This window comes from Anolis carolinensis, chromosome 1 (genome assembly GCF_035594765.1).
Source record: "Anolis carolinensis isolate JA03-04 chromosome 1, rAnoCar3.1.pri, whole genome shotgun sequence".
Lineage (NCBI taxonomy): Eukaryota > Metazoa > Chordata > Lepidosauria > Squamata > Dactyloidae > Anolis > Anolis carolinensis.
This window is the reverse complement of record NC_085841.1, coordinates 157,965,459-157,992,529: the sequence shown is the minus strand read 5'-3', so window position 1 is coordinate 157,992,529 and position 27,071 is coordinate 157,965,459. Positions and strand designations below refer to the sequence as shown.

The window sequence follows — 27,071 nt, the reverse complement described above, 5'->3', positions numbered from 1 at the left end:
TTTAAAAAACTAAAATGTCTACTTATACATGAATATATATGGTAATAAATAGTCTGCTGAAACATGGTGAACTGGTTTTTTTTAAGGTGTAGAAATCTTCCTCTTTTCTTTCTATGTATTTCTATCCCTGGTACTAAATTTACTGTTAAAAATGTAATGTCCAAAATGTAATCTCTAAAAGCTAATAAGTATAACTTTTTCTCTTTGGAATAAGGACCAAGTCTCCCATATTCAAACACCTGGGACTGGAAGTGTTTTGGGTTACACATTTTGAAATATCTGTATTTGCCTATATGTACAAATTGAGATCTTGGAGATGGAGCGTGATATTCACTGATGTTTCAAATACACCTTATAGAGTTAGACCTAGCCTGAAGGTAATTCTATACACAATATTTTTATTAATTTTGTGCACGGAACAATGTTTAGGTACACTGAACCATCAGAAAGCAAAAGTGTCTCCTTCTCAGCTGCACATGTGGAGTATTTTGGATTCCAGAATTCTGGATAAAGGATGCGCAACCTGTATATATTAATTTTTGCATAAAATAGTTTATTCAAAGACTTAATAATGACAGGAAGACAAAAGCAAAGTGACTAATAATTTAAACAATAAAACACAAAAACAAATACATTTAAAAACATTAGGAAACAAATATTCAGGGTATCGCCTCCAGTAAACTGTTCTCTAGATATACAGTGAGGACAAACATTGGCACATTGCGTACATACTGTCTGTACGAAGTGCCTTGAAATCTTCATTGTCCAGGCTGTAGCAATTCTTAAGCCCAGTCTTATGCAACGACATGGCCAGTTGTGCTACACCAGTAGCCAGTCCCAGAAAAAACTATTGCTTACTGAAGGGGTGGAAATGATGAGGCCCCCCCAGACACTGTCACACAGGACACCCCTTGGCCTCTAGTAAGCAAAATTAACAGTGAGGAGTGCTGGAAGTTGCAGTTTTGACATCATTTGGAGAGCAGCATAATTCCCACCCCTGGATTTACTGGCAAATATGCAGAAGCTTAACAATCTTTAAATTTAAATACAAAGATGGACTGGGCCCTTTTAAAAGAAGAAAAATGCAAACTTACAACATATTCATAGAGATGTGCATGCACACACATCATCACAAAAAGAACAAACACAATAGGACTCTGATAAAACATTGCAAACACTACAACTCACTTCATTAGACTGAAACACAGGGATACAACTGTGAATGAATCAGAAAACAACAGTGTATAAACCATTCTAATAGCATGACAATAACCCACCTTTGCCCTTAATTACACATTTTAAACTGATAATCACTTTAAACACAGCAAAAGGCAAACAAAAAGTGATATACTTACCTTTCTAAGTTCAATAGTAACTTCATTTCTATGTCTTCGCATAGTCTGCAAAGGAAAAAAAGTTAGAAACATACAATACATAAATGAACAATGGTTATTCAATTTCTTCAGCTTTAGCCACTTTTGCAGAACACAGAGTTATATAGATTGGACTAGGTTGTCACTTCCTATGTGTTAAACAATATGATTTGCTGGATTTCTATAAAGCAGAGTGCAAAAATCATTTGAAGTGTGAAGTGAGGATCAAGGACACTATAACTGGCCCGTTTTGTACCCCCACTCCTCCCCACAACTACTCCAACACAGATTATTTTTGCCTGTAATTAGGCACCAAGACTAGAAGCATCCCCCACTAGGAGAAATAATGGATGGGAGGAAGCACACTTTTCTTAGTCAAGCAATATGTTGTATTTATACTTTCACACATACCTTGTAGAAAACTAACATAGTTTGCACTGAAAAAATATATTCAGAGAATCAGAGTTGCAAGGAGACTTATGAATCATCAGGTCCAATCCCTGCTCAATGCAGGAGCTTGCGCTAGAGCAACTCTCTAGGCAATTGCCGAACTGTTTTAAGTGTCAACAGAAATCTACTCTCCTGCAGATTAAAACCATTAGGTCTACTGCTAATTAATGGTATAAGACAGAAAAATCTGATCTCCTCCTTTTTATGTCAGCTCACCCCTCAGTCTTCTCTTCATTAATCTAAACATGCTTAGCTCCTTGAACTTTCTCCTCATGTTTTGTTCTCCAGACTGCTCATCTTCTTTGTTGCCCCTCTCTAAACCCACTGGTCTATATCTTATAGATTGTCTATATCTTTCTTAAAATAAGATGCCTAGAACTAAACACAACCATCTACATGAGGACAGTGTAGAACTATTACTCCCCTTGACTTAGATACTATAGTTCTGTTAATGAAGAATAAGATAGCATTCGCCTTATCTGCAGCAGGATCACACTGCTAGGTGATGTTCAATTTATGATCAACAATGATCCCAAGGTCATTTCCACATGAAGTACTGCTGAACCAAGTTTGTCTACCTTATACGCATCTACCACCAGACCAAATCCCACCCGGGGAGAGTGCGGATGAGCTCCCTCTATCAGCTCCAGCTCTATGCGGGGACATGAGAGAAGCCTCCCACAAGGATGGTAAAAACATCAAAACATCCGGGCATCCCCTGGGCAACGTCCTTGCAGACAGCCAATTCTCTCACTCCAGAAGCGACTAAAGTTGCTCCTGACATGGAAAAAAAAACAGACCAAATCCATGCTGGGATATCATGCCAGTTATAGGTCATTTCCCCTCTCATACATATTTTCTGTGTTTCCTGTGATTATAAAAACACTTTGTTCATTGTATGTAGGCTGACATCACTTTATGCCAGTGGTTCCCAAGCTTTGATCCTCCAGCTGTTTTAGACTTCAGAATTTCTGACCATTAGACAAGCTGCCTGGAGCTTCTGGGAGAAGCAGCCGCAAGCAACTGGAGGATCAAAGTTTGAGGATCATGGCTTTACCTCAGTAAAAATGGAATTGTATGTAAATTAAACAAATGTTGAACTTTTGACATACAATATTTATTCTGCTTCTTTAGACAGAGAAAAGCCAGTTTTAATGATGAATTTTAAACTCATATCTTGTGTCCACTACATCTTAATAAATGTTGTGTGTATTTTAATATATGTATTTTGTAGAAATATGTGTTGATATGTATATTTTATATAATTATTATGTGTTTATATGTTGTAACCCACCTCAAATCACAAGGAGAGGCAGATAAAAACGAGTTGCTATTATTATTATTATTATTATTATTATTATTATTATTATTATTATTATAAGCATACAAAGTACTGTCACTCTGTCCTTTTAAACAGCAGAACTCTTACGCAGCTATTCTTTTAGCTTTCATATTTGGACACTACTGCCCATGCCTATTTTTATAGTTATAGGATATATTTGTTTTTAAAAGTGAAAAATGTTCTCAGTACAGAACTGAATTCTATAAAACACTATTTTTTCCCCTTACACTTCAAAGTGCGTCTGAATTTTCTACCCCAAAGTTCCCAGTTAGATGCAATTTAAAACAAAATGAGACTATACAACATCTCATAAGACCGAATATGAACCCTGGCTCCAAACTGAGCTCCACCAGCAATGCTCTTCAAAACCCTTTCATTTCAGAATTCCTCACATATTTTTAACTAGAAACAGGCTAATCCCACCACTCTTATCATTTGAGTGAAGATAAATTATTAAATATTTATTCCACTCTCTGTAGCACCAGCTTCTTTATTTAACAGACCATTAGAAGACTATCAGTTCTTCTCGTTTACACACATACTTACATCCTTTTGGCTGTAAAAAGATGGTGTGTCTGTTTGATTTTTTTTTTTCGTGTCAGGAGCAACCTGAGTTTGTCTGTTTGATGAAAATCAAGTTTTTCTGGGAACATCACTGAAATGCCGCATTTCTAGAATTTCTGTGTGACAGTTCCATCATACTTCATAATGCTCCGACTGACATGAAGGAAGTAATTTCAAATATATATCATGTTCTCCACTTCAGCCATTTCTAATGGCCAGAATTTAAGCTTCAAATGTTTCTGGCTTCTTTTCCCTATTTGGACAATTCTGACACACAAATGCACATGTCCCTTTTTGGACAGGGCAAAGGGCTATTCTTTTGTTTTATCCAAAAACCTCATGTACACAGCACTCTCAAACTTCAGGATGTGTGTTTGTGACAGCAATGGCAAATGTGGTAAGTGTGCCACGAGTCCAGCATTCTCTGTAACACCATCTCTACCTCCAGGAATCATGTGGGCCACTCATCTTGCAAGATCTAAGAATGTGCTGGTGCCTTGGAACCACGTTTTGGCCTGGTTACACTAGATCTCAGGCACAGTTGTTGTTGATTTTTCACAAATTCTGTATTCACATATTACCAAAGATGGAAAAATGCTTGACTTAAATTTTGGTGTCCTCTGATATTTCACTAAGAGGGACTTGATCACCCAGATTATTAGAGAGGCTTATATTAGAGAGGTGGCGTTAAATAATAGAGTTAAACATCAGTGTTTACACATAGTCATGATGAAAATAAATGGATCTAAAATTCCCTAGTTTTAAAGATGTAAAACAGTAATAGTGATAGTATAAATTATTATTATTATTATTATTATTATTATTATTATTATTATTATTATTATTCTCACCCACCTCTACCCATGGATCAAGGCTAAGAACAACAACAGATCAAAATATCACATATAACAGCTATTTAAAAGATCAGTACTATAAAATCAATATATATTAACTGTCAGACCAGCTTTTTAAAAAGTCATAATTTAGAAATCACCTGGATATGCCAGCCAGAAGATACTGGTCTTTAACACTGTTTTCCATTCTATCAACACACTTGGGTACACATTCTATCTTAGCCATACCTTTGGACAAGTCCAGATTTCAGTGGTGGCCAGGAGTGCATTTTCACAATTAAAATTAATGCACCTAGCAGCTATGCCCATCTCTTGAAATGTCCAATCTTATTATTATGGTAACACATGCCTGGATTACATCTCATTTGGATTATTCTCTATAGGGATGCATTTGGAAACTATTTGGAATGACAGCAAGTCCAAAATGCTGAAGCGTAACTTCTGGCTGAGGCTGGTTAGAGAGAGCATATAACTCTTTGTCTGAAACAGCTTCACTACCTCCTAGTTTGTTTCCAGGCACAATTCAATGTGTTGGCTCTGACCTTTCAAGTCTTGAATTTATCTTTCTATACAAGCTTGCCTGAGTTTAAAGATTTCTGAGGGAAGGCTTTATCTTAGTCCCTCTACCATTACAGGTAAGGATTCAGGAAAGCTTTTAAAGGGTATGGAATTCCCTGCCAAGGAAGGGGCCCCCTTTCTGTTCTCTTTTCACCAGCTGGCAAAGACTATCTTATTTAAGCAGGCCAGCTTTTGACTAGTTGGGCTATTGAAACAGGCATGCCTGCTTTTAAAGTATAACAGGCTTTAAAGTGCTTTAAATATATATTAAATGTATGTTTTTAAATGTATTGTGTCTTTTTTTAAAAAAAAAATGTATATTAAGATTGTTTGAAAATGCTCTACCCAACTCCCTGGGAGGGGCAAGTTGCAGCTTGGTGCCTCTTCCTAGTGCGACATTCCCTTCCTAGCAGGCTGCGTCGTGCAGGAAAATTGTCACCCAATCACATAACCCACTTGGTTTGAGCTGATTGGATAGCTGGAGGTGGACCTGAGGGAAAACCTTGTGTGGTGGCCTCTACTCATTTATGTGGAATTCTTGCAATTGGTACAGCACTCAGGCTAGCTGATGCTGGATCCAGGACCTATGTGTGGCTGCCAACCCTGCGCTATCAGATGTAACCAATAAACAGGTTGTGGCCTTTGTTATTCCAAAATCTTGTTCATTGTGGTTATTTGTCTCCTTTGTTTTTCTAGGTGGCAGGAATGGTTGCCCTGCACATGCAATATAGTGTTTTAACATATGGTGTAAGCTGCTTTGGATCCCATGTGGGGGGAAAGCAACTATTGATTAATTATTCTAAACTGACCCGATTTTAGTAGAAAATGTAATTGTGCTGGAAGAAGCCACACAGGAAGCTCAGTATATGCACAAAGTTATTTATCAATAGGAAATAGAAGCATGAAAGGATGCCACAAATTATTTAAAGATTTTTTTTCAAATTCTGAAGCTGATCATAGCTATTTTACTACAATAACCAAAAATCACAGATAAGTTCCATATATCCATATATATAAAACTATTAACCAGTCTCGCAAGTAGGTGACTTTTCCTAAAATAAAACCTTAACTGGAACTATATATGACATCTGGAAGACTGCAGCCTCAATTTAATTACATTTAAATTGCAATTTCCAACAGATTATCTTAAAACATAATTAATCTACAATACATTCACTCCAATAATGTTGGGCTTCTGGGTAATTGTAAGGCAAGATAGTACCCCCAATGCTTAGCTCAAACATCACATTTGTGTGGAATAAGAAAATTTCTCATGGGTCACATTACACTGATATTATTCAAGACAAGTCCAACTACAGGTCTTCCTATCCCACTGTATTTTTGAGGAAGGTACAGTGTGTATATGTGTGTCTTCAAGTTGCCTATTGACATATGGCAACCTTATGGATTTCACAGGGGGTTCTTAGCAAGGCAAGGAATACTCAGAAGTGGATTTGCCAGTTCTGACCTTTTTCTATAAGAGCAGCATCTGAAGACTACAGAGCTAAGCTTAGCTCCTGAGAGAAAGGCAGCTTGCTGTACATTAAACAATGCTGAGACTTAGGGAAATACTGCCATCTACAGCAACAAGATTTCACCATGGTCCTGATTGAAATCTGGAAGAATTGGCCCCTAATTCCCCCTCTTTGTCCCACAGAAGTCTTCTTCTAAATCTACTGCTGATTAGTCTTAGAAAACAAACATCCAAGGTATTCATGTCTGTTCAAGAAACATTTAACTTTAGTAATCAGTGGGGCCCACTCAAATTTTATTTACAACCGTAACCTCACTCAAATCTTTAGAATTTTCATTATTCAACTACTGTGCTCTGGTACACAATCATTACTTAATTACAACTGAACACAAGTCTGTGGTTTTCATGAAACAAAAGTGATAGTAAGACTGAAATCTCTTCCACACAGCTGAATAAAATTCCACATTTTCTGCTTTGAACTGGGATACGTAGCAGTGTAGACTCAGATAACCGAGGGCCCTTCATACAGCCATTGTAAAGGTAAAAGTTTCCCCTTGACATTAAGTCTTGTTGTGTCCAACTCTGGGGGGTGGTGTTCATTTCAATTTCTAAGTCAAACAGCCGGCTTTCTCCGTTGGGACTGCATGAAGCGTTGTTACCTTCCCGCCAGAGTGGTACCTATTGATTTATTCACATTTGCATGTTTGCGAACTGCTAGGTTGACAGAAGCTGTGGCTAACAGTAGGAGCTCACCCCGCTCCCCAGATTTGACCTTTCAGTCAGCAAATTCAGCAGCTCAGCTTTTTAATCTGCTGCACCACCAGGGACTCCATATAACCCAGCCATATGACCCAGAATCCCACATTTTCTGCTTTGAATTGGAATATATGGCAGTGTGGACTCAGAAAACCCAGTTCAAAGCAGATATTGTAAGATTGTCTGCCTTGATATTCTGGAGTTATATGGCTGTGTGAAAGGGCCCTTAGGCCTCTTCCACACTGTACCTATATCCCAGGATCTGATCCCAGATTATCTGTTTATCCCAGGTTATCTGGCAGTGGAGACTCATATAATCCAGTTTAAAACAGATAATCTGGGATCAGATCCTGGGATATAGGGCAATGTAGAACAGGCCTGAGATACTTCTCATCTCTGGTAGTCTCATCACTGGCCACTCTTTTCACACTCTGCTTTCAGTCTTGAGTCTCAAAAAAAAATCTGACTTTTACAAGAAACATACACCTTGTTTTCCTCATTTTAGCATTCGTAGTTAGTAGTGGGCCCCTGCTGGGGATGGGTGCTTTACTCTCTCTTCTTAATCTTTCCCCCTGGAGCCTCCGGTGGCCAAGGGTTGAAGGTTGGGTTGCTGACCTGAAAGCTGCCAGGTTCTAATCCCACCCGGGGAGAGTGCGGATGAGCTCCCTCTATCAGCTCCAGCTCCATGCGGGGATATGAGAGAAGCCTCCCACAAGGATGATAAAACATCAAAACATCTGGGTGTCCCCTGGGCAACGTCCTTGCAGACGGCCAATTCTCTCACTCCAGAAGCAACTCCGGTTGTTCCTGACACGAAAAAAAAAATCTTTCCCCCTAATATCCACCTTTATCATCTGTTGTCAAAGTGCAGTTCTCCTAGAAGCCACTGGACATTTGAATAAACCATACTTTCAAAGAAGAAAAATATCTATTTGAAAATAAGAAATGACCAACAATAAAGCCAGGGGACTATATGGTTTGGGTCCTTGTTGTAAGAAGGACCATATTTCTCTTTATGATCATGTTACAGGACAAAGGCCCCTTCCACACAATTGTATAAAATACACATTGAACTGGATTATATGGCAGTGTAGACTCAAATAATACTGGGCCCTTCCACACAGCCATAAAACCCAGAATATCAAGGGAGATGACCCACAATATCAGCTTTGAACTGGTTTCTCTGAGGGCCCTTCCACACAGCCCTATATCCCAGAATATCAAGGCAGAAAATCCAACAATATCTGCTTTGAACTGAGTTATCTGAGTCCACACTCCCATATATTACAGTTCAAAGCAGGTAATGTAGGATTTTATTTAGTTGTGTGGAAGAGGCCTGAGTCCACACTGCCATATAACCCAGTTCAAAGCAGATAATGTGGGATTTTATACAGCCATGTGGAAGCGGCCTCAGTTCAAATCAGATAGTGTGGATATCTGCCTTGATATTCTGGGTTGTATGGCAGTGTAGAAGGGCCATAAAATCATGGCATTCTCTCTGTTCCTCCACTCTCTCAAAGGTGTTTGGCAAGAACAGGAGAGAGGGCCTTTTGGCAACTGCTCCCAGACTCTGGGGGGCCGTTCCACACAACCATATAACCCAGAATATCAAGGTAGAAAAACCCATAATATCTGCTTTGCACTGGATTATCTGAGTCCACACTGCCATATAATCCAATTCAATGTGGATTTTATAAAGCTGTGTGGAAGGGACCTGAATTATTTGGCATTGGGGACTCATATAATCCAATTTAAAGCAGAAAACCTGGGATAAGATCCTGGGATATAAGCCCTGCGCCCCCTTCCACACAGCTAAATAAAATTCCTCATTTTCTGCTTTGAACTGGAATATATGGCAGTGTGGACTAAAGGCCCTTCCACAGAGCCATGTAACCCAGAATATCAAAGGAGATAATGCTGCAATATCTGCTTTGAACTGGGTTATCTGAGTCTACACTGCCATATATTCCAGTTCAAAGCAGACAATGTGGGATTTTATACAGCTGTGTGGAAGGGCCCCCAGATAACCCAGTTCAAAGCAGGTATTGTGGGATGTTATGCCTTGATATTCTGAGTTATATAGCTGTGCGAAAGTGCCCTGAAGCTCCTTCCACAGATCTATAAAATTAAGAGTGAAAGAGACCTGAATAAAATCCCACATGTTCTGCTTTGAACTGGAATATACGGCAGTGTGGACTCATGGCCCTTCCACACAGCCATATAACCCAGAATATTAAGACCGGAAAATCCCACATTATCAGTTTTGAACAGGGATATATGTCAGTGTACACTCACGCCCCTTCCACACAGCTGAATAAAATCCCACATTATCTGCTTTGAACAGGAATATATAGCAGTGTGGACTCAGGTAACACAGTTCAAAGCTAATATTTATGGGATTTTCTGTCTTGATATTCTGGGACATAGGGCTGTGTAGAAGTGCCCTCAGATAATTTAGGGCCCTTTCACATAGCCATATAACCCATAATATCAAGGCAGAAAATCTCACAAAATCTGCTTTGAACTGGTGCCTCTTCCACACAGCTGAATAAAACCCCACATTATCTGCTTTGAAGTGAGATATATGGCAGTGCAGACTCAGATAACCCAGTTCAAAGCAGATATTGTGGATTTTTCTGCCTTGATAATCTGGGTTATATGACTGTCTAGAAGGGCCCTGAGTCAGAAGAAAGACAGGATGAAAAGAAACGGAGATAAATAAATAAAAAGCAGTACAAGGCCTTCATCTAAAATTTCAAGCATGGAGAACAATAGGGGCCAGTCATTGGGCTCCACGGGAGGAGATTCCGTGGAGGTGTCAACCCACCGCCTGTCAGAATGCAGCCACCCCGAGGCAACGGTGAAAGGAGCCTGGCCAAGAACAGCAAGCCCACCATTGTGAACCCTCCCACTGCCTTGGAAGAGTCTCAAAGGTGAAAGGCGAGGGCGATTATGAGGGAGGGGTCCTGACCCGCTGGAGAGAGAAACGCTGGTTTTGCCTCCTCTCCCGCAGTGCCTGCCTGCCTGCCTGCCCGCCTCCCTCCCTCTGGGCACAAAGCGGCCTCCCGCCCCGCCTCAGGAAGGGCCCACCCTCTATCCCTCCCGCCGGCCTAGGCCCAAGCCGCCCAGCCACTCCCCCTGCGAGCCGAGAAACGACGACGAGGCCCCCACCCCACAGCCGGCACAGACCTCCACGTCGCGGCCTTTATTTTTGAAGCTCTTCAGGCGGTGGTTTTCTGCGGCGGCAGCGGCAGCGGCAGCGGCGGCAGCGGCGTTGTCAGCCATGGCGACGGCGGCGGCAGAGGCGGCTCTGGGCTCGAGCGGCGGCGTCGGCGGCGTGCGCGCGAAAGGGGAGGGAGGACGCGCAGTGACGAACGGCAGAAGGGTCCGGGCCACTGCGCACGCGCGCACGCGAGCCGCGCTCAAGAGTCAGAATCGGGGGAGGCGGAGGCGGAGCATAGAGCGCTTAAAATGTCAGAGTGACACATGATCCGGAGATGAAGCTTCCTGCTTGCTGCTAGTTAACGCCTTTTGCTTTTCTCTCCACTTGAGGAACTCGCCCTGCCTCCTCCTAGAGTGCCACCTTCGGAATGGGTTGTGCGCGTGCGTCGGAAGCGTCCTGGCTTTGTGGGAGGAAAGGGTTAAAAACAATGACTCTCCAGCTCTAAATTTTTTAGTAGTTGCTCGCTGTCGGAGGGCCCTTCCACACAGCCACATAACTCAGAAGATCAAGGCAGATACAGTAATCCACAATATCTGCTTTGAATTGAGGCCCCTTCCACAAAGCTGAATAAAACCCCCATTTTCTGCTTTCAGTTGGGATATATGGCAGTGTGGACTCAGGCCCCTTCGACGCAGCTGAATAAAATCCCACATTTTCTGCTTTGAACTGGGATATATGGCAGTGTGGACTCAGATAACCCAGTTCAAAGCACATATTGTGGGATTTTCTGCCTTGATATTATGGGTTATGTGGCTGTGTGGAAGGGCCCTCGATTATCTGGGGGCCTCTTCAGATAGGCCCTATATCCCAGGATCTGACCCCAGGTTTTCTGTTTATCCTGGATTATCTGGCAGTGGAGACTCATAATCCAGTTTAAAGAGGAAAACCTGGGATCAGATCCTGGCATATAGAGCCTGGAAGGGCCCTTTGTCCATGCGGGTGGGGGGGGGGGGGGGCACAGGGCTGTGGGGGTATTGCAGTTTGACACCCCCTTTTACTGCCATGAATTAATAAAATGAAATCAAGGGAGGCCCCTTTTCACTGCCATCTATAATCCAGATTATCAGAGCAGCTAATCCACATTATCTGCTTTGAACTGAATTATATGAGTCTACCGTGCCACAGAATCCAGTTCAAAGCTGATATTGTGGGAATTCCCGCCTTGATATTCTGAGTTATGTGGCTGTGTGGAAGGACCCTCACTTTCTGTCCTTGTGATAATTTTGAAAAAAGGGCTTATTGTGGAAACAAGGATTGGTGATAACACTTCAATTAAGACATCTTTTCCTCATAATAACAACTCTTTTAGGGATAAATTTCCATTTCAAGAGGTAGATTTCTCTCACTTCCTATTGTCTCACACCTGTTAATAACTAGGAGTCATTTGTAAATTGGATGTTTTTAACTCAGAGACTGCCTGTACAGTGAGCCCTGATAAAAGTATGGGAAAATATTTTAAAAGAATTTATTTTAAAACCCCAATGTGGATTTTACCCCTAGAAGCTTCACAAAGATGACTAGGACGGGAAAAATGAAGAAACAGGAGGATTACATCCTAAAAACTCAGGAAGACATCAATCTACCAAAATATTTCTTGGTTTCAGTATAGACAACTAAAAGAACACATTTATAATAAAGACAAAATAATAGGATTTATGGATAAAGAAACATTTTGGGGCAAAGTAATGTCGACGGACAGGACATTAATTACAAAAATATATAAGAAATTATTAGAATGGAATACTGAAACTGAACAGGTAAAAGAATGTATGAACAAATGGGCCTTAAATATTTGATGTCCACTTCAATTTGAAGAATGGGAAGATATCTGGAATAAGAAGCTAAAATACACCTATACCTATATATATATATATATCACTCCCCAAAAATTAGGAAAATATTGCAAAAATGTGCAAACCAAATGCTGGAAGTGCGAAACACAAGAAGGCACATTTTACTACGTGTGGTGGACATGCAAAAAAGCAAAAGAATATTGGAAAGACATTCACGAAAAAACTCAAAAAATATTAGATACAAATGAAACCAGAAATGTACATATTAGAAATTACAGATAGTAAACTAGATAAGAATAAAGTAAAACTCTTAAATTACCTAACAATAGCAGCGAGAATTGTATATGCAAGGAATTGGAGAATAAATGAGATACCATTAAATCAACAATAGTTAGTCAAAGTTTTAGAAATAAGGAATATGGACAAATTGACACAGTTATTGACCAAGTTCACCAAGGAACTTGGAAGAAAGAAATGGACTGAAGTCCGGTGAAGGAGTACTTATTTAAGGAAGAACAAACAAATAAAATAATGAAAACAAGAAAATGATGCTCTAGATAAATTCTAGAAAGGAAAGAACTACTGTCTGAAAATGAGAAGAAGCAGAGAAGCTGACAATAATAACAAAACGAGGACTGGAAAAAAAAAAAGATTAACATGATGAAGACCGGAAGTGCAGAACTTTGATTTTGCTGATTTTTCTTCTTTTTTTCTTTTTCTACTTTTTCTTTACCTTCTTTTTCCTTTCTAGCATTGCTGTATTTCTTTTATCATATATATGTAAAACTTGAATAAGTATTATGTTAAAAAAATAAAAAGGTAATGGAGTGCTGCAATGTTGTGACCAATAACTATGAAACAAAATACCAATTTCTATGTCGCTCATTTAAAACACCTTAATGGTTTTGGAAACCATCAGGAGCACTTATCACATGTTTGTTTGGTCCTAGTGCAAGGGTATGCAACATCTTACCAATGTATCAACAAAGTTGTTGTTGTATGCCTTCAAATTGTTTCCAATGTATAATGACCCTAAAGCATACCTATCATACTGTTTTCTTAGCAAGGTTTGTTCAAAATAGATGTCTGCTCTTGGGCTTTTTTTTCCTGTCAGGAGCGACTTGAGAAACTGCAAGTCGCTTCTGGTGTGAGAGAATTGGCTGTCTGCAAGGACGATGCCCAGGGGATGCCTGGATGTTTTACTGTCCTATGGAGCTTTTCTCATGTCCCCACATGGGAAGCTGGAGCTGACAGACATTAGCTATCCCTGCTCCCTGGATTCAAATAACCAGACCTTTTAGTCAACAGTCCTGCTGGCACAAGGGTTTATTAATCCACTGCACCACCAAGGGCTCCTCTCAGGCTAAAAGAGTGTGACTTGTCCAAAGTTATCCAATGAGTCTCCATGGCAAAGTATGGATTCAAACCTGTGACTTCAGAGTTGTAATCCAATGTTGTAGTTCAGTGTTCAAACCATTATACCATACTAGCTTTTAATGTCAGATCCCATAGGTGTACAGCCCTAGAAATCTGAGTAATGCAGTAGTCATTCAGCAGTAGACTAAGGCATGTCACAGGAGGTTTTACAACTTAAAGTTACAGGAATAAAGTGACAGGAATTAAGATCCTTATGTATAAACATTATGCTCTGTATTTACAAATAAAGTCCTCAAATAATTTTCTTAGAAAGTTGCAAAAGGATGTTTTCCTTTAAAAATATAAAAATTATAATGAAGTTGGTAGAGTATTATCTTGATTTGTTAAGAAGACTGTAAAATCTGATAGAATATTTCGTATGGATCTTAATGTAAATTTTAAAAAACTTATTTGAAAATACACATAACCAATAGTAAAATACAACAGCATCTATAGCAAATAAAGAAAATGGAGAAACAAAAACAGTTGTTCATGATACACTATTGTATATTGTAAAAATCAGAAAGCTGTAATCAAATTAATTTTAAAATGTCTCTTTCCTCAGAAAGAAAATTGTTAATTTTATTTAAAGCAATAGGTCACTTGGAGCATATTCTGGACATACAATAATGCTATTTTTATGAAAAGTATGCTATATTTTTAGTGCACAAAAAGCAATTTAATACAGCCACAAATATATACAGCTCATACATATTTACTGGGAAAATATTTAAATAAGAGGTGTCCCTAACAACTGGTTAGAGCTCAAAAGTAAGCCTTTATCATAACAACCAATTTCAGCTAGGGCTGACTTTTCATTTTACAATCAGCAGTGTATCCAGACTTTAATGCAGTGCATTTTAAAACAGTAATCTCAATTTTTTTTTTTAAAGTGGGGGGAAAACAGCTGCAGTTTTGCTGTTTGTGATTTGCAATGTGATTTGCTATTTGCGATATTTGAAATCCATGTCTTTCAGTAGTTTCTCTGAATACAAGAAAGTTGGAACTAGCAGAGCTTACAATTTGTAAAATATATCAATATGAATAAAATGATTATATTATATAGCATCTTTAGACACTGGGGTCACTTAATTCTGTAAGCTATATCCCTTTACCTCAAATACAAGTACTATCCACATCACAAAACGATAAATTTAACATTTGGAACACGCTTCTTTGGCAATGCATTCTTTTTCTAAAGTTAAACACACTTTAGGACGTATAGGTTTGTGTTCTGGGAATAAAAGGAAGCTTTGAGAGGAAACTTTTCTAAAATGACTGGTGATGAATTCTCAGTGAGAACATTCAGAAAATCTGTTGTTCAAAGAGTATTTTTTCAAATCCTGCCGGAGGAGTATGATAAAAGTCACTGAACTGACAATCCAAAATGGCGCTGTCATCAACTGTAATGGGAAAAAGAAAAGGAAAATTAGTAAGAACTTGCATGTATTTATAATTAACATTCGAATAACCACAGATGCAAAGTTTTATGTACTTTTAAAAAATGTCCGTCATGTAACAGGAAGACTGAAGCTGTGCCGTTGGCCCCACAACTTTCACTGCAGTCCTTCCACAAAGGGATGGATTGTGAAGTGGGGAGGCAGAAGAACTATAAATCACACTGGGAACCTTTGCATAGTACAGTGTCCCTGTTTCGATGGTTCCTCACCCCGAGCTTCTAAAATAAGAGACTGTGAATATATCACAAATATATGTGGCATATCAACAATTGAACCTTGTCACATCTAGAGTTGGGCCCGAATACTTTTTCTTCTATTTCTTTCATGTTTCCATACCGTTCTGTCCATTCGGATGGCACGGAACAGTACAACCCTTCCGGAATGGAAAGAGCAGCAAAACAAATGAAAGGGGGGAACGGTAGCCATTTGGTCAGCTGATTTTTGGCTCGGCGCTCGTAGGCCCGGCTTGCAGGGCCTACAGCCAAACGCCAGGTGCCCAACGCTTGTAAGCCTGGCAGGCAGGGCCTACAGCGCCGAGTGCTCCAGGTCTACGAGCATTGAGTGCTTGACTGTAGGCCCTGCGAGCACCTGTTTTTGGAAGCGGGGGACAGAAATGGAAACGGGGCCATACGAATGGGACAAATAGAAATGGGTAGCAATTCCATACAAATGCACAAGACAAGTTACATCCCAATTCTGAGAACTTCTTTACCTGATAATCTACAGTGCACACCATTCATGAGTAGGCAATTATTAAGTTTGTGACACAAAACTTTCTGCAGAATAAGATTATTTGGCCAGCATCACCTTGAGTACACCTTTGTGTTGTTATCACATCAGTAGAGTAAAATGTCCTGTGGCACATCCCAGAACACCTACTCCCTTTGATTTCCTGATGATAAAAATAAAATGGTAGAACCTTTTCCTTACTAGGAAGACAGTAGCTATTGTTCTATGGCCATTGCTCTGGCTGAAACAATCCTTCAACAGATTTTCCAGAACACACTTTTGCTACTGTTTCAAGTCAAGACTTCATTACTACAGTAGAGTCTCACTTATCCAAGCTAAACGGGCCAGCAGAAGCTTGGATAAGCGAATATCTTGGATAATAAGGAGGGATTAAGAAAAAGCTTATTAAACATCAAATTAGGTTATGATTTTACAAATTAAGCACCAAAACATCATGTTATACAACAAATTTTACAGAAAAAGTAGTTCAATGCGCAATAATGTTATGTTGTAATTACTGTATTCACGAATTTAGCACCAAAATATCACGATCTATTGAAAACATGGACTACAAAAATGGCTTGGATTATCCAGAGGCTTGGATAAGCGCGGCTTGAATAAGTGAGACTACTGTATTAGATATTTTCCAACACTCTGTCCTAATATCAAGCGTGCTGAAATTGCGTCTAAGGAAGCCCTGGGTCAAACTACAAGGAAGGAAAGACACAGGGAAAAAGCAATGTAAAATTAGAAAGGGAGTTTAAAAGAAGGAGAATTATTAAATAAGATGGGAAAAACATGGAATAGAAGCGGGGCTTAATAATCATAAAAATATTTTTAAAATGAGGGGGGGAAAAGTTACAGTTGGATTGAGGTGATAACCAGGTAGAAAACTGGGGGAAGTTTTAAATTATGAGATGGTGAAGGACAGATCCTTTATACAGTAAAATATACACCAGAGAATTACTTCAACCTCTTCCACAAACCTGGTGTCCAGAATTGGCAACTAGAATTCTCCTTTTGAAGAAAATACTATGTCTGAAATCACAAACTTTGTAATTTAAGAGAAACTAAACCAGACCTAATCCCAGTTATACAAATTAAAATACAAAAGTGCCAAGAACATATTTTACAGTGTTACTCTGTCCTCCAGTATTCAGCTGAGAACTGCACTGCAAAGTTTATCAAAGTCCACAATTTGATGGTTAACTCTGACTAATCCAAACATTAATCTAGGGATGGTGAAGCATATTGGTCTGGTTAAAAATTTCTAGCAAATAAAATTCTGTCTTCTCCTGAGTATTAGTATACTGAGACAGTTCAAAAACATTAACTGACCCTAGGAACTTTTCATAAACTGTATCTACCACCTTAACTTACTGGCTTCAGGTATATACTATACTAATTCTACCACAACTTTTAAAAGAGAATTGCCATTGTAATTCCAAATTTTGAAATAAAAATTAGAATATTTTGCAAGTGGTCATTTTCATGTAACCTCAAAGAAAATTTTAAATAGTCAGAGAATTAATACAAATTTTCCCCAAATTTCCCAAAATTAAAAGTGGCCCTTTGGCAGAAAGTTGGTCAAGAAGTAGAAATATGGGCTTATCAAATGCAGGCCTCTGGTAATTTGCTACGAAATAATAGTTTTTCTGTTGATCCATTTATTAATTACATTTACTTTCCACCTTTTCTGCCAGAAGCTCCAAGGTGAATGGTTCCCCACTTCATTTCAACAGCATCGCTACCTTGCAAGGGAAGCTAGGTGGATTTTATGGCATTTATCAATCTCAGTGAACTACATAACGGAGTGGGAATTTAACCTGAGTCAAATAATATGCTCATTTATGTAAAGATAACTTGAAGTACCACGACGTACCATACACCACAGGGAAGACAGTCCCTCTGATTCCTGAAGCTGGACAGTGCATATTTTTTCCATTTAAATAAACATTAAGTTCTACATGGTCATATGTAATTCCCTATAAGACAAAAGTGAAATATTTTTAACTCTTCCTGTTTTGCTTTTACAACAAATACATAAAACTAAGAACCTTCAATGAAAAAAAATCTACAATTTCTTGGCACATAATCCTATAAAGCTTTATTCATAAGTATGTCTTACTAATTAAAGTATGACTTACTCTCTAATGAGAACATCAAACATTATCTGAAAAGCCTAAAGAATTTACAATTAGCAAAGCGTTGTTGAGTTGTTTTTATTTGATTGTAATGGATGTATTTAAGATTTTACATGTTATAAGTTAAATGTACCTATGTTGATGTTTTTGATTGTGTATTACTGGGATTGGTCCTCATGTGAGCCGCCCTGAGTCCCTTTGGGGAGATGGGGCAGGATACAAGAATAAACTTATTAAAGCAAAGCTGACTAGGAATGCCCGAAGATTTCTTTTGATGGCTCATTGTTATGAAACCCTGTGTGTTGTAGTTTGGTGAGGAATCAGCACTCTTTAAAAAGGAAGACTAAAGGCTTTGGAAAAATACAACTCCCATGGTTATATAGCACTGTGCCATAGCAGTTAAAGTGGTGTTGAAATACATTAATTCTGCTGTGTAGATATACCATTTGGAATGTAGTTACCTTCTAGACCAGGAGGCCACATCAACCTTATGGCTGCCTTCAAAGAGCCATTAAATCAATAGACAAAGTATCAGTGGATACAGAGGACCAACTATATTTTTTTTACATAGTGGTTAGTGCTCTTTTTACCTAATTAGGGTCCCCAGATATTACTAAATTACAACTCCCATCAGTTTTGATTATCTGCCTTGCGGACTGGGGATAATGGGAACTGCAGTGCAAGAGCATTTATGGCTCTGAGATTAGGGAAAAGTTAAAGGGCATTTTAAAGTGGGACATCCTATCTACAAGCCTTATGTCTATATTCAAACCCCTCTCTCTTGACTAAACAGAACAAACTGCAGCCTTCCAGATGTTATTGTACCCCAAATCCCATCAGCTCTAGCCATGATGTAAAATGATGAGGAAGACTGAACCTGAAGTCCAGCACCTGGAGGGCCACAGAAAATATCATGGTGAGCTGGATTCATCCCGTAGGCCTTGAGTTTGAAATATGCGTTCTAGACTTTCCAAATGTGCATCATCTCAAAAATAAAACTGCATAATCAAATGTCTATGACAGGACAAATGCATATAAAAGATTACTTAAAGTGCTTAAAATGAAAAATAAATTTGAAATGAAAATTTTATTGCATATTTTCAAAAAATGCCAATATGAATACAAATATATATGAAAACAGGATGGAACAAACATGAATGTACACAGGCAAAAATGACAATGCCAGAAATGGCACAATTTCATTGGTATAGCCATCAAGGAAATTATTTGCACCTGATTAAAGATTAGAACATAGGTTCTAATCAGTATTTTATTTGAGTAGCTGTTTTTTATATAAAGAAAAAGGTGCCTCCAAATGTTCACAACCTAGACAACCTACAAAGATGAAACTAAGCGGCAATAGTGTAAACTCTAATAGTGTATACATATCGATTTGAAATGGATTAAAAATTAAGACTTGATGGTATCTAATCCCAGCATATAGAACTGGATCTTGAATTGCTCAAAGCAGAAAAATGTTTTAGGAATGTGTACTCTATAGGAAACTAAGTATCATGTGCAGCTTGAAGAATTCAAATTCAGAAATAATGATGAAAAGATGTCCATATTAGTTTGCTTCCATTTACCTAAGTTGAGTGAGGTGGGTGCTATTTCTTTTCTGAACAAGAAAACAAACTCTGCCTTGGCCAAAAAGAGCAAGATTGGTGAAAATTGCAATGATCGAGTACACAAAATGCACATAGATTAATAGAGAGAAATATTCTAAAATCTGCTGTTGTGAGTTATTAGAACTTTATTTATTTATTAGCAACATTTATATCCCGCCCTTCTCACCCCAAGAGGATTCAGGGCGGTTTATAAGTATATATACATACAATATATTATATTATAAGACTATATTGCAATATTATTTGTAATATTGCATGTAATATAAATATACAATTATAATAGTAAATTATAATTATTACATTGTATTACATCATAATATTATTATTAATATTACATGTATATACAATAGATTATAATATTAGTATAGTACAAAATTATTATATATTATTATATTGTTAAATTGATACAGGAGACATGGTGGAAAGATGTCTTCCTGGCCCCGCCTTCTTCATTCTGGTCTAGAATGGCAGTTAGAACTTTAGGAGGGAATCTGCTATTTTTATATGTGCCACTGAATACACATTGCAGATTCTGCACCAACAGCTTGGCCCCCTGTCTGACTGCTGGATCCCCCTGACAGGAAAAATAGCATGTCCACATCCAATGAAGCCTGCTAAAGCTCATGTCCACTTTGAAATTTGCCATGGCTTGAATGATGCAATAGCAATTATAGGTCTGATTCTCATAAGCAGTACTGAAAAACTCACCACAACATCCCCCTCCTGTGGAAGATTGTTTGCTGGCAATCTATTCTTTTCTTCATTGTTGTAGTAAAGAGCACCATCATTTCGCAGTACTAGACTATTCATATCACGCCCAAGAGGAATCTGATTTAGATTGACTTTCTGAGTTGCAACTCCAATGCCCCAAATTCCTGAAAACAAGGAGGGGCAAGGCAAAAGAAAAGGAATGGTATAGCTATGACAGAAGCCAGGCGTCAAACTTCAAGTGTACATACCTCAGGTTGGAATCATAAATACTGGTAACCTAACTGCATTGCAAATTGTTTAATCTGATTCCATGGTTTTATATACACATATACATAACGGCGCTCCATGCAGTCATGCAGGCCACATGACCTTGGAGGTGTCTATGGACAAGACCGGCTCTTCGGCTTAGAAATGGAGATGAGCACCAACCCCCAGAGTTGGTCCCGACTGGACTTAACGTCAGGGGAAACCTTTACCTTTATACATACGTTAAGTCCAGTCATGTCTGACTCTGGGGATTGGTGCTCATCTCCATTTCTAAGCCAAAGAGCCGGCGTTGTCCGTAAACACGTCCAAGGTCATGTGGCCGTCATGACTGCATGGAGCACCGTTACCTTCCCACCCGAGCGGTACCTATTGATCTACTCACACTGGCATGTTTTCAAACTGCTAGGTTGGCAGAAGCTGGAGCTAACAGCGGCCGCTCATGTTGCTCCCGGGATTTGAACCTGGGACCTTTTGATCCGCAAGTTCAGCAGCTCAGTGCTTTAACACACTTCGCCACTGGGGCTCCACCTTTATACATACAAGGTGCAATATTGCAAAGTAAAATTGTGTATGTGAATTTTATACCTTTATACATACACACTTTTTTTGCAAGGTGCAATATTGCAAAGTAAAATTGTGTATGTGAACAAAAATTGGAGAATCAAACCAAATAATTTTTCCCTAACTGGGGTGAGAACTTTGAATAAAGAACCCTTGCTGGTCTTCACTGTATCAGTATTCTGAAGAGGTCCCAACTACAACGAATCATGAGGGTGTAAAACAAATGTTTTGTAACAGCAACAAATGTCAGTAAGGGTGAGTAACAGTTGCAATTGCTTTAAATCAGGTGGGCCCAACTGGGTCTGGGGGATTTTCTTGCTGTTTTGATCAGTGCCTTGGTCACTATGGAATCAGAAAGATAAGCAATTACATTATTTCTACATTCTTTGCCCTATTCCAGCACCTTAGTCCCCTGGGAAACTGAGTTGCTGTGAAAGAAAGTGCAAGTCAACATGACAGAAAATGAGCTAAATCCCATTTTAGCATCTATTTTAAAACAAAAACATCAGTAAAGTTATTATGTTTTGTTACCATGGCACAGCGATGTTTTTCTCGATGATGGGAACCTACAGCAAAGGGGAGAAACTTGTAGCCCAAGGTAGCTCATAGTGGGTCCTACGGATGGGTCCTGTCCACTGGTGCAGGGTAATCCCACCACATACCAGGCAGTTGCATGCAGCATAATCTCCAAATGCTTAAAAGCTCAATAGTAAGGCTGTGGCAGTAAATCCTACGTTTTTTCAAGTCACTGGCTGGAAATAAAAAGAGGGCTTCTGCTGACTCTCACAAAGGGATTCACTCAGCTAACAACTGGACTCACACTCTGAGGCTAAAGTGAAGGGGCAAAATTATTTCCCACTACAGCATTCTACCTTCACTCTTTATACCAACCTATTATTTCCTTTCTGTTTTGTCCTATCAATTCTGCATCTCCTTTCCATTAATCTTTTCTTCTTCCCTGTACACTGCCCTTGTCCTTTCAGAATCAAAAACACGCTGCTACTCAGAGAAAATCAGCCTCTGAGTTATAATCCAAAATATGTTTCATTTTTTGAAAATGTAAAAAAAAAAATTACTAACCTGTGGACTGGATTTTAAATTCAAAATAACTCTTGTTCTGATGCAAAGGGGCATTGGCTAAGCAGCCTCCTGTACCACACACTCGTCGTCCATTTTTGACAACAACAACATCTGTTCCTGTAAGATTTAAGACATTGAAAACATGTTGAATTGATATTTAAAACTCACAGCATGTTTTTGTGCAAGTATCCATGGAGATAAGTTAAACCGAATTCATTAGAAGTTGCTCTCAGGTTAAGTATATTTAGGACTGTAACTGATGGATTTCTGCTTTAGAGCTCCTTTTCAAGGTTTGGCGCAATTAAGGAAACTCAGGGGTAAGAAGCATCTTTAGCACTGTAAGAAATATCTGGCCCAGGACTGAAATTATTGTGACTGGAATGGCAGAAGTGTAATTTAGGAAGTGACAGAAGGACTAAAATTGTATTCCCAAAGAACAGGAAGATAGACACAAAAAAGGAATTACAACTCCTGACAAGGCATGATGTCTCCTGCGAGCCATTTGATGGCTGTTTTTTTTCTTCTTTCCTGTACTTCAAGAGGGAGCCTCAGATGCATCTCAAAACCTTTATCTTCTACACCTAGCTTGAATTTCAGCAACCTGCTCCTATCACATTTCATCTTAAGGCTCTGACACTACAAACATCAACTCAGCCTCCCCCCCCCCCCCCCCCAATCTCTTGCATTCAATTTACGGAACCTCCCTCATTTTAGTTACGCATTCTCCACATTTCATTTTAAATTTTTTTTTTCCAAGACTGAATGTTTTCAAAAGTGCCAGGGAAAGGATTTTGTGACTCAACAGAAAAAGTATGTCCACTTTCCTATATAAATGATTATAGATTGTCTCATGGGTGACAGGCAGATTGCTTGGAGCACACAAAAATGCATCGCATCTGTGATGATGACACTTACAATGCTCAAGTGCCCTCCCTCCCTATTTCTGATAAAATCAAGTTGTTATAAACATCACTGTTCCATCATTGCCCATTCTTACATTTCAAATTCTTGACAGGCAGACAACAGCACAAACCCTTTTTATATTTAAAAAAGTTGGAAATTTATTTTATTGGATATACTAAAATTCACCATGAACTTTTTCCCCACCATTTTGGACTACATTCTTCTTTTGATGTACTGCAACCAAGTCTTCTACCTGTGTGAAGTCTTCGCACCCAAGTTTTGGATCAAAACTAATTCAAGCGGGTTAATTTTTTTCTTTTCTAGCCTAACCATTAGGGAGACCCTAATATTTTAACATAAACACCCCAATACTCGGTGTTTCTGGAGCAGTTTTTCCTGTTGTTTTGGCTCAGCACTAAGATTACCATCGCTGCCCTGCAGGGATTTCACCACCCTTCTCTTAGGGAAAACTACCCTAAAATTAGCAGAGCATCCAAAAATCATATAGGAGACTAAAAGTTGAGCATTCAGCTCATTAGCCAGCAGAGCGTGAGGTGCCATTGGTTGGTTTATCTACAGCAATTGCTGTATTTTATTGTTTTTACCAGGGGATACTGTGAATTTATGATGTTGTGTTGAATGTTTGTTGCCTATGTTTTGTTTTGCACTTGTTGTATTTTGTGTCATATCTTGAGTGTTTTGTGAGCCACCTCAAGACCCTCTGGGAGATGATGGCAAGATAAAAATACAGATTATTATTATTATTATTATTATTATTATTATTATTATTATTATTATTATTATTATGGCTGTAAAGAACTTAGAGCTTAGGCAGGCAAAGATGCAGAATTCAATCCTAAAAATCACAAAAGATTTATTTACAATAATAAAGAACTACATTTTTCCATGGTAAATAACTGAGTCTGAGCTACTCTAACACCCATCTCTTCTAAGGTTTCAAGAGAGGGGAAAACATCAAGCACTACATCTCTACACAGCACATACACTCCATACTTTGATGTAAGAGAATTGAATTCAAATTCAAAAAAGGCTTGCACTACAAAAGTATCCATTCTACACCACCAATCAGAATGAGAGCAGAAACATAGGAGAGAAGAAATAGAAACATTCCCAACTGTCATACAGGAAAATCCTTAGCCTATATTAAGCTAACTAAACTGTTCCTCATTGAGGACTTAAGACTTGGGCAGTCTGGGGTTGAACTCCAACACCTTCAACATCACTGTTGGCGTGCATCAAGGATCAGCACTCTCACCATTACTATGCATGCACTCCATGGATACTGCTACAGAAGATTTGCAGATTTGCATTCCTGGGCACTCCTATATGCAGATGACATAGCACCCAGCCACCAAAAATGTGCCGCCCTCCAACAACAGCAGCAGACATGGAGTGATACTCAGTGAAAATGGACTTCAACTGAACATACCCAAAAACAGAATACAGTAGAGTCTCACTTATCCAAGCCTCGCTTATCCAAGCCTCTGGATAATCCAAGCCATTTTTGTAGTCAATGTTTTCAATATATCATGATATTTTGATGCTAAATTCGTAAATACAGTAATTACAACATAACATTACTGCGTATTGAATTACTTTTTCTGTCAAATTTGTTGTATAACATGAAGTTTTGGTGCTTAATTTGTAAAATCATAATCTAATTTGATGTTTAATAGGCTTTTCCTTAATCCCTCCTTATTATCAAAGATATTCGCTTATCCAAGCTTCTGCCGGCCCGTTTAGCTTGGATAAGTGAGACTCTACTGTATTTGGAATGTGGCCTTCAAACTGAAAAAACAATCCAAATGAATGGACAAGCATTAAAGAAGGCCACCCAATTTAAATACCTCAGGTCACTGGTCTCCATATACGGCGACACAATGTCAAACGTACGGTCACAAATAAAGGCAGCCTGGTTGAAATGGTGGCAAACTACAGGCATTCTGTGTGACTTAAAAATGCCTGAACAACTCAAGGCTAAGATCGACACTAAAGTTGTTTGCCCAGTAGCCCTCTATGGGGCAGAGTGCTGGCCAGCAACAAAGAAACACAAGCAAGCCCTTAACACAATGGAAAGGAAAATGCTAAGATGGGCACTTGGCTTGACACTTCTCGACCATGTGTCAAACGATGACATCTATCAAAGACTAGGAATAAAAGTGATCAGCAAGAAAATGCAGGAAGCAAGACTTCGGTGGTATGGCCATGTCATGAGAAGAGAACCAACATCAGAAGCACAAACAGCACTGCATTTGGAGATTGCAGGACTACAACCACTGGGATGGCCAAAGAAAAGATGGATAGAGACCATCAACAAAGACATCAGTGAAACCCGAGGATGCCCAAAATAAAGCCCTGTGGAAATTACAGTCACAATGCTAACTCCTCAACTGGGAAAATAGTTTGGAAAAAAGAAGAATCTGTCTTGTTATTCTGGGGCCCCTTCCACACAGCTCAATAAAATCCCACATTATCTGCTTTGAACTGGAATATGTGGAATATAAGGCAGTTCAAAGCAAATATTGTGGGATTTTCTGCCTTGATATTCTGGGTTATATGACTGTGTTGATTACCATATTACTTTGTGCTTTTCCTGCATGGCAGGGGGTCAGATAAATGCTGTGATTCTATGCAAATCTAATGCGCACTCTAATTTGGGGATAGTGATTTAGCAAAAAAAAAAAAAAAGGTGAGCGTTAGATTTTGGAAAATAGGATATTTCAGATAAGTTAATGAAGGGCCTAAATAACCCAAAGGCTCCAGATCTTGTCTGATCTTGCGAGATAAGCAGGATCAGCCTTGGACAGAAGACTGCCAAAAACACTAGACAATGTCAACTGCATTTCAATATTATATATTACATGTAATATTACTAATAATATTGCAGTATAGTGGTATTGTACAATATAATAATATATAATACTAATATTGTGCTATGTTAATAATAAAATGTATGTACATATAACTTGTAAGCTGCTCTGAGTCCCCTTCGGGGTGAGAAGGGCGGGATACAAATGTAGTAAATAAATAAATAAATAAATAATAAAATTCAGAAGGAACTGCCAAAAACCACACCTGAGTCTTCTTTCCCTAAGCAAACCCAATGAGACAATGAGACATTCACAGGGTCCCCATAGGTCTGATAGTTGGAGTACACACTTTTTTTTCTGTATGAGGAGTGACTAGAGAAATTGCAAGTCGCTTCTGGTGTGAGAGAATTGGCCGTCTGCAAGGACGTTACCCAGGGTAGACCCGGATGTTTTGATGTTGCTGGTTTTTTTACCATCTTTGTGGGAGGCTTCTCTCATGTCCCCACATGGAGCTGGAGCTGACAGAGGGAACTCATCCGCGCTCTACCTGGGTTGGATTCGAACCTGCGACCTTCAGGTCAGCAACCAAACCTTCAAGTCATCAGTCCTGCGGGCACAGGGGTTTTACCCACTGCGCTACCGGCGGCTCCTGGAGTACACACTGAAGTACACACTGATTGGGAAAAAGCGCCCAAAAGCGGGAGGGGTCCAGAGGGAGGCGGGCCCACCACGCCACCACCCTGACCTGCCCTTCCTTCCCTTACCCATCCGCTGCGTGTCTAGGAGCACGGCGGGCATCTCCTTGAGGGGGATGTGCCCGGAGCCGCCTTCTCCGCAGCAGCCCCACCGGAGGCAGCAGCACCACACGGATGAGGCAGGACCCGTCGCCGCCGCCATGCCTATTGCTCAACCGACCTGCCAAGAGGCCGCGCGCTCCTGCGCTTGCGCCCTACG

General features: G+C 39.3%; 2 protein-coding genes across 2 annotated transcripts in view; both read right to left on the bottom strand.

The window, feature by feature from the left end:
* kpna3 (karyopherin subunit alpha 3) overlaps nt 1-10,746 on the bottom strand; it is a 32,761-nt gene extending 22,015 nt beyond the window's left edge. Inside the window, exons 1-2 of the mRNA XM_008116525.2 lie at nt 10,561-10,746; nt 1,356-1,400 (exon numbers count right to left, since the gene is read on the bottom strand). Of these exons, the coding sequence (XP_008114732.1) occupies nt 1,356-1,400; nt 10,561-10,656 (141 nt within the window). The 5' untranslated portion in view covers nt 10,657-10,746. The remainder of the gene's footprint in view (nt 1-1,355; nt 1,401-10,560) is intronic.
* A 3,595-nt stretch (nt 10,747-14,341) lies between these two features.
* Nucleotides 14,342-27,071, bottom strand: spryd7 (SPRY domain containing 7). Its single transcript, XM_003215353.4, has 5 exons — nt 26,882-27,071; nt 22,384-22,500; nt 20,473-20,639; nt 17,875-17,977; nt 14,342-15,206 (listed from the first exon to the last, which is right to left on the bottom strand). Exons 1-5 carry the CDS (start codon nt 27,012-27,014, stop codon nt 15,109-15,111), a joined length of 618 nt encoding a protein of 205 aa, XP_003215401.1. The 5' UTR covers nt 27,015-27,071; the 3' UTR covers nt 14,342-15,108.

Bases quoted from the DNA above. Each gene is read 5' to 3' on its own strand.
- spryd7 (XM_003215353.4), bottom strand. From the start codon at position 27,014: ATGGCGGCGGCGACGGGTCCTGCCTCATCCGTGTGGTGCTGCTGCCTC. The intron at 22,501-26,881 runs GTAAGGGAAGGA...TAAATCTTACAG, and splicing joins CCTAGACACGCAGCGGATGG to GAACAGATGTTGTTGTTGTC. The intron at 20,640-22,383 runs GTTAGTAATTTT...CCTTGTTTTCAG, and splicing joins ATTTAAAATCCAGTCCACAG to GAATTTGGGGCATTGGAGTT.